Source organism: Aquila chrysaetos, chromosome 22, assembly GCF_900496995.4.
Source record: "Aquila chrysaetos chrysaetos chromosome 22, bAquChr1.4, whole genome shotgun sequence".
NCBI classification, from domain to species: domain Eukaryota; kingdom Metazoa; phylum Chordata; class Aves; order Accipitriformes; family Accipitridae; genus Aquila; species Aquila chrysaetos.
Window position 1 is genome coordinate 22,322,067 of NC_044025.1, and position 14,133 is coordinate 22,336,199.

Here is a 14,133-nt window from a genome sequence, read left to right on the forward strand (position 1 = left end):
GAGAAATGCAAAATGTCAAAGCAGTAATTCCTAATGTTCCTTCTCTTTATAGAGAAAGTGGCATGGAAGCGAGCAGTACGTGGCGTGAGGGAAATGTGTGATGTATGTGAGACAACACTCTTCAATATTCATTGGGTTTGTCGCAAGTGTGGTTTTGGGGTCTGTCTAGACTGTTACCGGCTGAGGAAGAATCGTCCACGTAGCGGTGAGTACTGGATTTTTTTTTTTCCCCACTGTAATCTTCAAACTGGTTGGCTTTCAGTGGGGATAGTTTCTGGGAAGTTGCTGAAGGTTTTGTGGGAGAGTTAGTGAGTATCAGCTTGGGAGGCTGGAGGTTTGGAACTTTGGCACTACTGTCTTACATGCTGCTGTTCCATTCTTCATTTCCTTAGATACCTGTGTTTTATCTATTTGGTTAGAATTTGGTTATTAAAATCACAACATCAGCAGGCATAGGCTGTGTACTGAGACAGACTACTGTATAGTTCCATCTTTTCCTCAGAGTATAAAAGAAAAATTAAGTAATATTTTAACAGTTTAGAACCGTCACAAGATGAACTAGTAAGCAGACGTTGCAGAGAACTCCGTTCTGTAACAAGGAGTTAGATTGGAAAGTTTTCTTTGTTTTTTGATTCCTTGATGCACTAAGGTTTGTAATTCAGGAAAAAGTTCAGTAAGTTCGGTTTCTAACAAATAGAGGCACACTGTGTTTACAAAAGTGAACACCTGGTTGTTTTTTTGTGTATTTTACTGTACTGAGACCGCTTTGGTAGCGTGGGTGCTGACAATGGACAATCTTAATAAGCGTAAGGCTATTAGTGACAGTTACATTATTTTATGGAGCAGATGTACAAAATGCTGGATGTTAATAACTGTGAGTACTGCTGTCTGTTCATTATGGGTAAAGGTGCCAGAGAACACTGAATAGATTATAAAAGCAATGGGTTTTTTAAAATGTGAAGTCCCCTATTTTTATATCGTTGTTGTGGGTTAGCCGCAGTAGGCAGCTAAGCACCATGCAGCCACTTGCTCACTCCCCCATGGCACTGGGACTGAGGAAAGAGGAAGAGGAAAAGAAGGAAAACCTGTGGGTCACAATAAAAATAGTTTAATAAACAAAGGAGAAATAGAAAAAGAAAAGAAAACAAAGGAAGTGATGCGAAGGCAATCACTCACCACCTCCCAGAGGCAGACCGTTTGTTGCCCAGCAGTTTCCCAAGCAAAAGATGGCTAACCCCCTTAACTCCCTCCTCTCTGTTTTTATGGCTGAGTGTGACATTGTATGGCATGAACATCCCTTTGCTTAGTTTGGTTCGTCTGCCTGGTGGTGTTCCATCCCAACCTCTTGTGCGCCCCCAAATCTATTCACTAGGGAAGGGGGGGTGGGGTAGAGTGAGAAACAGAGAAGACCTGGACACTGTGCAAAAACTGTTCAGCAACAACTAAAATATTAGTGTGTTACTGGCTTTGTTTTGGTCACAAGTCTAAAACACAGCACCACACAGGCTGCTATGAATAAAAGTAAATCCATCCCAGCCAGACCCAGTATAATAATGAAGCATATGAAATTACTGCCAGAAGACCCCAGAAGAGAGCATAACAATCTTTAAGGTGTGGTTAACCAGGGTACAGTAGAAATAGTTGAAAGTAAGTAGAATAGAGTTTCTTGTATCTGGCACTGTACATGTTTGGAAAAAGCATTTGGGACTGAATATATCACTGACAGAATGTGGTATAAAGATGTCCACGATTTAAGGGCAATAGTCGCTTAACCCCTTTTCTTCTCACATCAAGGAAATAAATACGATAACCTTATCCATGCCAGGTGAAAATGAAAAGGTGTCCTGGGCATAGGAGAATTTTTTACTCGGTGTACAGAGGGAGGTCAACATTGAAAAGATTGATATTTTACAATGTCTAATGATAGCGGGGGGTGTGTGTGTGCGTGTGTGTTGCCTATCAATGATGCCTTCCTGAAAACAGTATTGTAATTCTGATTTATTAATCAAGTCTGAAATTTTGGAATGGACCAAAATGTAGAACCAGGGCATTACTTAAATACAATTACTTGCCTCAAGAGGCTTCTGAACTTTGTGCTGTAAAAACAACCTATGCAGATACCAGGTCTAAAGGACTCTGAAATGAAGTTTTATATGATCCTTCTCGTATTCTACCCCACTCAACTTTCCCCCCTACCTTTTTAAAGGAAGAGAATGGCGTGCAGTTTATGCAGCTACATATTTGTAGGCCCAACTTGGCTTAAAATCTAAAGAATTATAATTTGTCAGACTACTTTTCAGACTATTAGTCTGCTACTTGCTAGCTTTTTAAGTAGATATGCTGACAGGAGAGCTTAGTTTCCTCTTCCTGGAACTGATCTGCAGATATTTTTGTTGAAAAAGCTTGGGAGATGATGACAAGAGAAGCTAGAATTACCCTATAACTTAAGAAAGCATAATGAGGACAAGAGTATGATAATTAAAAATTGAGGCTAGAAGCCAAGATTTTTAGGTGATTGAAAATAACAAGCTGCTAGAGATGAAGGGAAAATGACTGTGGTAGTTTTATAATCCAAAGAAGCAAAGAAGTTGTTGTAGATCCTGTTCTGATGGTCTGTATTTATAGTTTATTTCTGAGATCATCTGCAGGTTAGCCTCCTGCACTGTAAAGAATCTAAAGAAACAATGTTGATGCAGCAATATTCTGTATTCTAAAGTTTTAGTGACTTTTGTACAAAACTTTACTTTTTTTGTCTTTATTCCAGAGACAGAGGAGATTGGTGATGAGGAAGTCTTCTCGTGGCTGAAGTGTGCAAAGGGTCAGTCTCATGAACCAGAGAATCTTATGCCGACACAGATCATTCCTGGTACAGGTAATGCTTGAAACCTGAAAGGAAAAAATTCCAAATTTTGTCTCGATTCTGGGCAAGCAAGTGGAAGAAAATACTAAGATGGTCAGTGTTCTAGCTGGTACCTTTTCTAGCATGGATTTAGAGGAGACTTTCACTTGCTGTAGTGGAAGGTTTGAAGGGAAGGTAATCCAAGGAAGATCACGCTGTGGGTTTGAAGTGAACGCCCTCCTGATACTAGTTGTGACTTCTTGTGCTCAGCTGTTTTTAGTTGTATCGGTAAATTTAGTGAACTTGCAAGAAAGATCATCATCTTTTCTGTTGGGGACAGGGAAAATAAATAGTCAGTACTGACAATTTACTTGACTGTTTACATAACTAGTCCTAAAAATTATAGAATCATAGAAAGGTTTGGGTTGGAAGGGAGCTTTAAAGATCATCTAGTCAAACCCCTCTGCCATGGGCAGGGACATCTTTCACCAAACCAGGTTGCTCAAAGCCCCATCCAACCTGACCTTGAACACTTCCAGCGAGGGGGCATCCACAACTCCTCTGGACAACCTGTTCCACTGTCTCACCACCCTCATCGTAAAAAACTTCTTCCTTATGTCCAGTCTAAACCTATCCTCTTTTAGTTTAACACCGCTGCCCCTTGTCCTGTCACTACAGGCCCTGGTAAAAAGTCTTTCTTGTGATCCCCCTTTTTATATTGAAAGGCCACAATAAGGTCTCCCCAGAGCCTTCTCTCCTCTAGGCTGAACAACCCCAACTGTCTCAGCCTTTCTTCACAGGAGAGGTGCCATAGGAGAGAGGCCTCTCATTGTTTTCATGTCCCTCCTCTGGACCTGCTCCAACAGGTCCATGTCTGTCTTGTCCTGGGCACCCCAGAGCTGGATGCAGGACACCAGGTGGGGTAGAGCAGAGGGGAAGAATCAGCTCTCTTGACCTGCTGGCCACGCTTCTTTTTATGCAGCCCAGGATACGATATGGCTTTCTGGGCTGCAGGTGCACATTGCTGGTTCATATCTAATTTTTCATCTACCAGTATTCCCAAGTCCTTTTCCACAGGACTGCTTTCAATCCGTTCACTCCCTGGCCTGTATTGATATTAGGGGTTGTCCCAACCCAGGTGTGGGACCTTGCACTTGGCCTTGTTGAACATCATGAGGTTCATGTGGGCCCACTCCTTAGGCATGTCAAGGTCCTACTAGATGGCATCCCTTCCCTCCAGCATATCAACTGCTAGACACAACTCAGCTTGGTGTTGTCTGCAAACCTGTTGAGGGTGCACTCGATTCCACTGTCTATGTTATCAATAAAGAAACTGAAGAGTACCTGTCCCAGTATGGACCCCTGAGGGGCACCGGTTGTTAACAATCTCCATTTGGGCATAGAGCCGTTAACTGTAACTCTTTGGACACGGCCATCTAGCCAATTCCTTATCCATTGAATAGTCCATCCATCAAAACCATATCTCTCCAATTTAGCTGCAAGAATGTTCTGGGGGACTGTATTGAAGGCCTTACAGAAGTCTAGGTAGATGACATCTGTGGTTCTTCCCGTGTCCAGTGATGCAGTCTCTCCACTGAAGAAGGCCACTAGATTAGTCAGGCATAATTTGCCCTTGGTGAAGCTGTGTTGGCTGTCTCTAATCACCTCCCTGTCTTCCATATGTTTCAACGTGTCTTCCAGGAGAATCTGCTCCATGATCTTACTGGGCACTGTGGTGAGGCTGACTGGTCAGTAGTTCCCAGGGTCCTCCTTTTTTACCCTTTTTAAAACTGGGTGTGATGTTTCCCTTTTTCCAGTTACTGGGGACCGTGCCTGACTGCACATTTTAATTTGACCAGGAGGTCCTTACTGACCCATGCTGTTCTCCTGCCTTCCTTGCTTGACTCTTTACATGTGGGAATTAACAGCTCTTGCACTCTAAGAAAAACATTCTTAAAGAGCTGCAAGCTCTCTTCGGCTCCTTTTGTCCTTGAGGGCAGTTTCCTGGGGCAGGGGGGCCATACGCTAATTCCTTAAGCAACTGAAAGTTTGCTCTCCTAAAATTCAGTGTCCTGAACTCTACTCTTCACCTGGCTCATATCCCTCAAGATTGTGAATTCATACAGGGCACAACCACTGCAGCCCAGCCTGCCACCGATCTTGACATCTCTGATTAGTTCTTCTGTGTTGGTGAGCAACATGTCCAGTAATGCGTCTCTGGTCGGGCTGTCTGTCTCCTGGATTAAGAAATTATCCTCAACACACTCCAAAAGTCTCCTTGACTGTTTACAGCTTGCTGTGTTGCTTATCCAGCAGGTGTCAAGGTGACTGAATTTCCCCATCAAGTTCAGAGCCTGTGAGCATGATGCTTCCTGTAGTTGAAGTAAGAACGCTTTGTCAACAGGCTTCCCTTGGTTGGGTGGCCTGTAGTAAACACCAACAGTGAGGTTTCTTTTGTTGACACTTGGCCCCTAGGTTTTACCAATAAGCTCTCAACCTGCTCATCACTGTTTTTTTCAAGGATAGCTCTGTGCAGTCAACCCGTTCTTTTATGCAGAGAGCAACCCCCCCCAGTGCTCCAGTTGTGCGATTCATCCAATTGTAGCTCTTTACTTGTGCAATGACTTCCAGCTCCTCCTGCTATAGTTACCCATGCTGAATGCATTGGTACATAGAGGCACTTCAGCTGGGCTATCAACCTTGTCACCTCTTGAGAGGGATGTGCCCAAATTCCTTTGAGGCATTTCATAGGTGTTTCCCTGTTGGTTCCTAATACATCAGCAGCCCCTGGCTTTTCTCTGTTGCTCAAATCTCCATCCCCTTTCCCCACTAAATCTAGTTTAAATCTCTCCATGTAAGTCTGGCTGACTTGTTGGCAAAGACTCTCTGGCCCTGCTTGGGCAGGTGAATCCCATCAGCTCCCAAGAGACCTGGCTTCTCAAGGGTAGATCTGTGATCATAGAAGCCAAAATCTTGAGTATGGCACTGGCCATGCAGCCAGGCATTCACCTGTTCAATTCATTACCTCCTTCTTCTTACTGGGAAAATAGGGGAGAACGCCACCTGTGCTTCAGATCCTTTTAACATTGCTCCAAGGGTTATATAGTCTTTCTTGATGGTTCGAAGTTGTCTCATTGCAGTTTCATTGGACCCTACATGGAATAGTAGGAGTAGATGATAACCTGTAGGATTTGCCAGGCTTGGCAGCCTCTTAGTGACATCGTGAGTCTAGTGTTAACACAGTTCTCCACACTATTAAGAGACGAGTGTCTTGTTATAGCATGTGATCCTAAAGATTCTTAGCAGTAATACTAAAAAAAACCCACCCCTCTGAATATATATTATAGTTAAGGCCTTGTTTTTAGATTTCTTTACATGTGATATTAAAAGATTTTAACTTTATTTCAAGCGCTTTACAATATTGGAGACATGGTTCATGCAGCACGAGGCAAATGGGGTATTAAAGCCAATTGTCCATGTATTAACCGGCAGAACAAATCAGTATTGAGACCAGCTGTCACTAATGGAATATCACAGGTATGTAATCTGAGGCTGAAATTACCTTGTTTGACATTTACATTTTTAAGATCTATTAAAACGTTAGATCCTTTAGACTAATCTATTGTGAAACACAAATTTTATTTTCTCTATATGTATTCTGAGTGTTTTAGCTTAGCAAAAATCTTCTGGGACATTTTCGAGGATGTGTGCTGCAGCTGTTATTTACCAAGTGGATATTTGGGCTAATACTGTTATGTAGAAGCTGGGTAGGAAGCCATTCATATTGATGCTGTATCTTAAAACAAACCACTATGAGTAGCTTGCAACATGTGTATTTATTTTGTTAAGGTTCCTGAATGTTATGCTGAATGTGGAGCAGTTCTGTTACTGTTCACACAAAAAGGCCTCCTGTAAAAAAAGAAGTAGAAGAGCTTGGGTTTGTGTTAAGCATAAAGGAACTCTACTGTGCGCTTAAAGCAAATGAACAAACAAAACCAAACAAAACCCAACGCATTGGATAACTAAAATGTCTCCCAAGTTGACCTCTTCCCTTTATTCAACATTTAGCAGTTGTTTACATTTTTGTTTTAGCTTCCGACTGTAAATCCTAGTGCATCAGTCTCTGGAAATGAGAGCACCTTTTCCACTGGAGCAGGGACGGCAGGAGTGGGGCAACTAGAAATGGACACTGTTCCAAAATCTGAAGCAACTGATAGTAGGATAGAAGAGTCTGCAAAAACAGAGATGTTACCAACCAATAACACTGGTGAAATAAAGACTAACAGACCACTTTGTCCGGAAACAGCTCCATCGTCAGCCTTACACTGGCTTGCAGATTTAGCAACACAAAAAGCAAAAGAGGAAACAAAAGGTGAGCAGAAGACATGCCCTCTGGGGTTGGAATTAAAAGATAAATGATAACCTACTGCTTGGTTGCTATTCTTTGTGAGAGTGCCTAGCCCTAAATAGAAAAGAACGTGGTCATTTTTCTTCCTTTGCCTCTTAGAACCAGTTTTCTTTTACAATCTTAGGAATACTTAAAGCTGGAAAGATGATGATACAGCTGAAGATAAAAATACTGTCTTGTCACTCCCAGTTTATTTCAGTGCCAGTTTTTGTATTTATTTTCTAAGTAATAAGCAGCTGGTATCCTGATGTAAAATGGTAGTAATTAATTTCAGATGCAGCTTTGTCACTTTATAACTGTTGAAGTAAATAAAGCTGTTTTGTGTGCTATGTGAAGGGTGCATTTCCAAGGATTTGAGAGAGGAGAGTCTGCTTGGAGGGTCAGATGAAAGCTTAGAACTTCTTTAATACTCAATAGTTTGAGTGTGATTCTCTATGAAATAACTGTTTACAGAATGCACGTCCCAGTTGTCAGATGTAGCATGACTAACAGAGGATTTATTCCTGTCCATATATCTAGCAAGAACTACTTTATATGACAATGTTAAATGTTGATAACTCTTCCGCTACTTTTGCAGGGTTTAGTGACTGTAATATTTCGACTACAATTAAAATTTGAAATATTTTGTATCGAAACATTAATTTGGAAAGTCAAGGAAATGTTTTTTAATTGAGCGTATTACAAAGTTGTGGTTTCATGGGTATCAAGCACTTTCAGATCAGATCTACTGTGCTGTTCAAAATCTTAATGGCATACAAAGGGTAAAACCTATCTGAAGTATATGGTGTCTTCGATTATCTTTGAGGTGCCTCATTCACTGTTGCAGTGATAATTTACCTTTATCACAAGATTTTGTCAATATCCTATTTAATGCAAGAGCGAATAATTTCAGAGAACTTTGTGATCATTTAAACTTTGCCTTTTTTCTTTTCTTTTTTCCTTTTTTTTTTTTTTTTTCCCCCAATGTTGATATTTATCTTGCAGAATCAGGATCACTGAGGTCAGTGCTTAATAAAGAATCCCATTCACCCTTTGGATTGGATTCCTTCAACACCAGTACAAAGGTTTCCCCATTAACCCCAAAGCTGTTTAATAGCCTCTTGTTGGGCCCAGTGACATCTAGCAACAAAGCTGAAGGCTCCAGCCTCAGAGATCTGCTACACACGGGGCCAGGAAAACTTCCTCAGGTCCCATTAGACACAGGAATCCCCTTTCCTCCAGTCTTTTCTGCAGCTTCTACGGTAAATAATTTTTTATTCCTTCAATGATATCTGTTCTAGGAAAGAACTTCATGATGATCTAACAGTTTTCATCTAAATGTTTTTATAGTATCTTATGCTTAAATGTTGAAACAAATGCAATATCTCACCAAAACTCACCACCCCACAAAGTTTTAGAGAATTTTGATGCTAATTGGTAGTTTGTCGTTTGATTTACTACTGCTGTGGAGAAGCTATTCCTTGCAAGAGACCAAGAGAGTGAGTTAAATATAGCCTTTAAACTGTTTAATTGATAATCAGCACCGCTATAAAAGCTCACTTTAAATTCTATATCTCAAAATATTGCAAGAGCATACCACAGAAAAAGACAAAAACCTATAAGCAAACCAGTTTCTTAAAACAACTTAGGTATACTTGAAACACATTTAGGATAGAATATGAATTTAGGGTGTAGTTGCTATTTCTGGATGCTTATTCTGGAATAAGCATACTTTGTTTCTCTTTAATCTGTTTTGGAGGAAATAAACTTAAAAAAACCTGAACAAATCAATGGTATTTGAATTAAATGTTAAAAGCATTTAGTTTAAGGGAAGGATAGATTCTGTGGAATTTATCAAGGCTTAGCTCTTCTTGGAGAATAATTTCTCTAAAAGCTTAGGCAGATAGAATGAGGAAGATGATGAAATGGCTTGTCTCATAGCAGAATTTTTTTTTTCCTCCATGTCAGGCTGGAAGGATGGAACCTTAATAACAGTTCACGTTGTTTGGTTTTGGTAGAGGGAACTGTAAGGCTATATGGGAAAATATGTCACTGCTACAGGAAAGTGAATCCAATAATACTTCCACCCCCTGCCCCCTCTCATCACTGAGTACAGGCAAAGAAATTGTGATCACTTGTTTTAAAGCAAGTTATTCCTTCAAGACTTCAGAGGGCCTGTCTCAACTTGTATTCCTGTCGCTGCAACTCTATGCATTCTCTGACAACATTGAATAAGATCTATTGTGTAATGTCTTTTTTCACTTTCTTGGCTTCTGGTCTTCACAGAGTAATTTAGATTTGAAAGAACTTGTGGGGAACTCTGGTCCAATCCCCCACTTGAATGCCTGGATGCTTCATATAGAATGTATATGAACAAAATGTACCTGAGGAACAGCAGTTGTGTCAGTCAGATTGCGAGGAATAATAGACTGCTGCTCATGAAGAGAATCATCTTGGTGTTTCTGGAACATTGCCATTCCATTGTGAAGAGTAGTTAGCATTGACTGTAGTAGTTAAACTGCAGATTTTCTATTTCATGGCCTCTAGAGAGTCAGCATAAAGGTACATTTTTAAGACCATCATAAGTAGATGATGTTATGATCTGGTCTTACTTGCATAAGACAGGCTGTAGAAAACTAATATAATCCCAAGCAGCAGTACAGGCTGGGGTCTGACTAGCAGGGGTGTAACCCTTCTGAAAGGAGCCCAGGGCCCTAGGGGACAGCATGCTGAACATGAGTCAGCATTGTGCCCTTGCAGCTGCAAAGGCAAACTGTCCTGAGCTGCATCAGGAAGCATATACAGCTGGAGAACACCAAGGAATGTGATTATTCCACTCCGCACTTACTAGGCCACACCTGGAACACTGTTTCCAGTTTTGGTCTCCCCAGCTGAAGAATGGCACTGAAAAATTGGAGGTCCAGTGAAGGGCCATGATGAATGATTAAAACATTGGAGAGCTTGACACATGAAGAAAGGTTGAAGAAACTGGTTCTCTTCATCCTAGACAAGAGAATGCTTTGGGGATCTGATCAATATTACCCTATCTAAAAGGTAGTCATAGAGAATATGGAGGTAATCCTTTCACAAGGATGCACGGTAAGAGGCAATGGACACAAGTTGCTTCAGGAGAAATTCTATCTGGATATAAGAAAAAATTCTCACTTTACATTCAAGTGGTGGAATAGGCTACCCAGAGAAGTGATGTAATCTTCCCTGAGAAGTTAAGGTTTAGCTTGACACAGCCCACGGTAACTTAACCTGATTTCAACAGAAAGTTATACCAAATGATCTCTATGTCTTCCTTTTGACCTAGACTCTTCTATAATTCCATGGATATTTTTTACTGAGTGAACATCTTTAGTTTTGAATAGTGTTATGTTTTACATTGATACCTCTGCATATGGTAAATTTTCTGTCTAGCGAACTTTAGTTTTAAAGAAGATGGCAAAATAGTTCCAGTAATATTTTTTAGCTGTTACTGTTCACTCAGCTTCCACTCCCTGGTTTTGAGGGGGTTTTCTTGGGGGGGAGGATTGATTGGGGTTTTTTGGCTAGAACAAGAAGCTCTTTGCTGCCAGAAATCTGTCACACCCCTGTTCCCTCCCATAGATGTCTTGTGAATAACGATCCAGTTAGTGTTTATCTTCTGTTGAATATATGAAATATATTTAGTTTCTGAAGTATCTTGCTATAGGTAAGGCCTATAGGCAGGATTATTTTTTTTTAAGTTAAGAACACAATTTAAGATTGTGTCATTAATCTCTTCTGAATTTTAAACATCCCTTGAGGAGTTTTAAACATCCCTTGAGGAGCATTGATGCTACAACCAGAGAGGCTGTCTACTAATGGTTCTATTAACATTATACATACAGGAAGCACTTTCTCCTCTCTGTCAGTGTTTATTTAATGTTCCTGTATTTGTCAGCTTACCTGTGCCAGGATTGAATTCACTTTCTTAGTAATGGAATGAGGAAAATGGGGAAATAGAGTTGAGGTATTAATGAAGTTAGGAAAAATATGTACCGCTTTTACCATTAAAGTAGCAGAGTTTAGATCACTTAAATTTTCTATTCCATGATTGTTTGCTGTAATATTTTTCTAGATAGCCTGTAGCAGGTTTTTTTAAGCTTTATTATTATAAAACAGGGCCATAGCTGTTCTTACTGGATACATGCCTGTCTCTGAGCTGATTTGTTTACTGTTGCATGTTTTTCTGATAGCAAGATGCCTGTGGCTAAGATCTGAATGAGAGCAGACATGCATTAATATGTATGCTGTTGCAAGACTAAACTGACCTCTGGATTTACATCTTCTAGGGGGCCAAAGGTAAAGCCAGCCTGCCTAACTTCTTAGACCATATCATTGCTTCTGTGGTGGAAAATAAGAAGACGTCTGATGCTGCAAAACGAGCTAGTAATTTAGCTGACACACAGAGAGAGGTGAAGGAAATGGTAATGGGCTTAAATGTGCTGGATCCACACACTTCCCACTCTTGGCTGTGTGATGGTAGACTCCTTTGCCTTCATGATCCTAGCAACAAAAACAACTGGAAAATCTTCAGGGAGTGCTGGAAACAAGGCCAGGTGGGTGATGACAAATAGCCAACCCTTACTGCTTATTAAGTATCCTGGAATTTTAACCTGTACCTTGGTTAATGACAAGTCCATTCAAACATTGGCCAGTTGCTCCTGAGTGAATATGATGAATGAAGATTTCAGCTGTAGTGCTATAAACAGGGGGCACAGCAGCCCTGTCCACTCCGTGCTGCACTGACTTGAGCACATGTGCTCTTGCACATTGAGTTTTTCTCAGCTTACCAGTATGAGAGTGTTTGTGGTGACACCCTTTTTAGTTGTGGTGTGGTTTGTGCTGAACCTGCTCTACTACAGCCCAGTAGTGAATCCGTTATGATTTCCTGCATGCATCCTAGCATCTACCCCATACTTGGTGCTTTATAGCCTCAGGGAAAGGTCCATTCCTTCCAGCTGCAGCATTTACAAGAATAAAAGTGCTGCATGCAGTAATTTCTGCTGAAATTTTGGGTGTCCTTGATGCAGTGTCTTGCCCTGAGCCTACAGCCTGTGTGAACAGAAGTATTGTTTTTAACTCAGCATCTTGTGTATTGAGCATTCTCCTGGATTGTCTGAGGGGTCATCAACCAATTAGAGCTTCCATCAAGAGACTGGACCTTAGACCTGCTGCCAGCATAGCCACTTCTTCAGATCTCAATCCGTAGTGCTGCAGCTTAGACTTCTCCAGGGAGTCATTAAGATTGGCCTGGTCAGACAAGTTGAATCTTAAAAAATGGATGAGTAGTTGTGCTGCAGAGAAGGTGCACCCATAGCTCTAACAGCATATGATGTCCATCAGTGTTCAAACTGCATTCTTGGCACTTGGTTCTGCAGCTACCTCTGACACAGTTACCTTCACTGACTACTCGGAATTGAATGCTGAGACAGTTATGTCCCTCATCATCTTTTCTGGAGAAGTCCTTGTTGTCAGCTGTTCTGTTGTTAATGTGCTAATGCTCTTGGCACTTACATTGCATACTTATTTGTGGTTGCTCACAAGATGTGTGGACTGCTGAGCGCTGATGGAGGAACAGATCAGGCTGTGTGTTCCTCTTTTGGCACTCAGAGTCCATTCCTGCTGGAAGTAGAGTACTTTTCAATTAAGTTTAGCGTATCCCATGGGACTGGGTATTTTCTGGGTCCCTTGGGCAGAAGCATAACTAGCACGTAGCCATGAGAACTGCAGAGACGACTGTGGCACCACCAACCACGGAGTTACCAGTTCCTGTTTCTGACTCCCCTAGCCAGCTCCTAATAGGTGGAAGAGGCTACTGTGCAGCACACCCTCGCTTCTCTGACTAGAAACTTAGCTTGCTGCTGGTATTGCTAGCTTTCCCTCTAATTGCAGTTATCTTCTTGTCCTGATTATTTTCTTGGAGTGCACAGGGGTCTCATCTCTCTTCTGAACCTGTTGCGTCTTTCTGATTTACGAAGGATTTCAGATCATTATTTTGCAGTCCTGTGGCATCAGTCATCTGCCTAATTTGGCAAAGAGCTCCTTAGTTTCTGGTCAGTATACTCTGATACTTTTCTTAACCCTCTCTGTCAGCAAATAATACTGTCTCTCTGAGGAGGATCCTAAATATATACTTACAAAATACTTACAAAAGATGCGTTTGTCAGTTTCTCTGCAAATGAAACTGGTTAATCACCAGGTGCAAGATGCTGCATGTGGCTGTGGGGTTCTTGACTGTTAATGAATCCTGGGAGGCTCCTTATGGAGTCTAGAGATGTGATTACCAATCTTCTGTCAGATGTGTAGCTTGCAGTGTGCATTGCCTTCCGAGTTGGTGCACATTCTGAGGCTCTGGCTACAGCTGTCATGCTCATGTACTATTTGTGACCCTCTGTTTTAGGCTTTGCCCCAAGATGTGCTATGGATGCTTTTGGATGACTTTATCATTCAGAGGACCCCTTGTAGAGTAACAGACTAGGCAAGTCCCTTGCATATTCAAGGATTCTCCAGCCGTCTTGCACTTGCTTGAGTTCCCTGCTAAAATGTGGGAAGCGATCTAACTGAACCTCTCATTCCTGCACAAGAGAGAGCAGGTGACCCAGGCAGGCATTGCTGTCTTGACAAGGCTATTCTAAACAGAAGTTCTTCAAGCAGAGATTCTCTCAACAAACTCTGATCTGTCACAGTTCTCCCTTGGCTAACATCCTCCTGTACATCCCAGCTGCACCTTTAAAAGTGAAGTCAAAGAACATTAATTCCACCACCATTCCCCAAATAATCTTTCCCTTCCAATTTTGTGGGCTGGAAAAGGTTAGTTGGAAAAAACCTCTTAGTTACCCTCCCTAGCACAATAAATGCACGCTAGACACTAGATTTG

At 41.4% G+C, this 14,133-nt stretch overlaps 1 protein-coding gene across 5 annotated transcripts in view; it reads left to right on the forward strand.

Moving 5' to 3' along the window:
• The window catches only part of KDM3B (lysine demethylase 3B), a 71,486-nt gene that overhangs the window by 37,651 nt on the left and 19,702 nt on the right, over positions 1-14,133 (forward strand). For all 5 annotated transcript variants that reach the window (XR_005931158.1, XM_029998313.2, XM_041119401.1 and 2 more), the window contains 6 exons: positions 53-205; positions 2,765-2,872; positions 6,249-6,376; positions 6,932-7,211; positions 8,232-8,488; positions 11,546-11,812. Coding sequence is in view for 4 of the 5 variants with exons in the window: in XM_029998313.2 (XP_029854173.1) it covers positions 53-205; positions 2,765-2,872; positions 6,249-6,376; positions 6,932-7,211; positions 8,232-8,488; positions 11,546-11,812 (1,193 nt within the window). In the remaining variant the exon portion in view is untranslated. The remainder of the gene's footprint in view (positions 1-52; positions 206-2,764; positions 2,873-6,248; positions 6,377-6,931; positions 7,212-8,231; positions 8,489-11,545; positions 11,813-14,133) is intronic.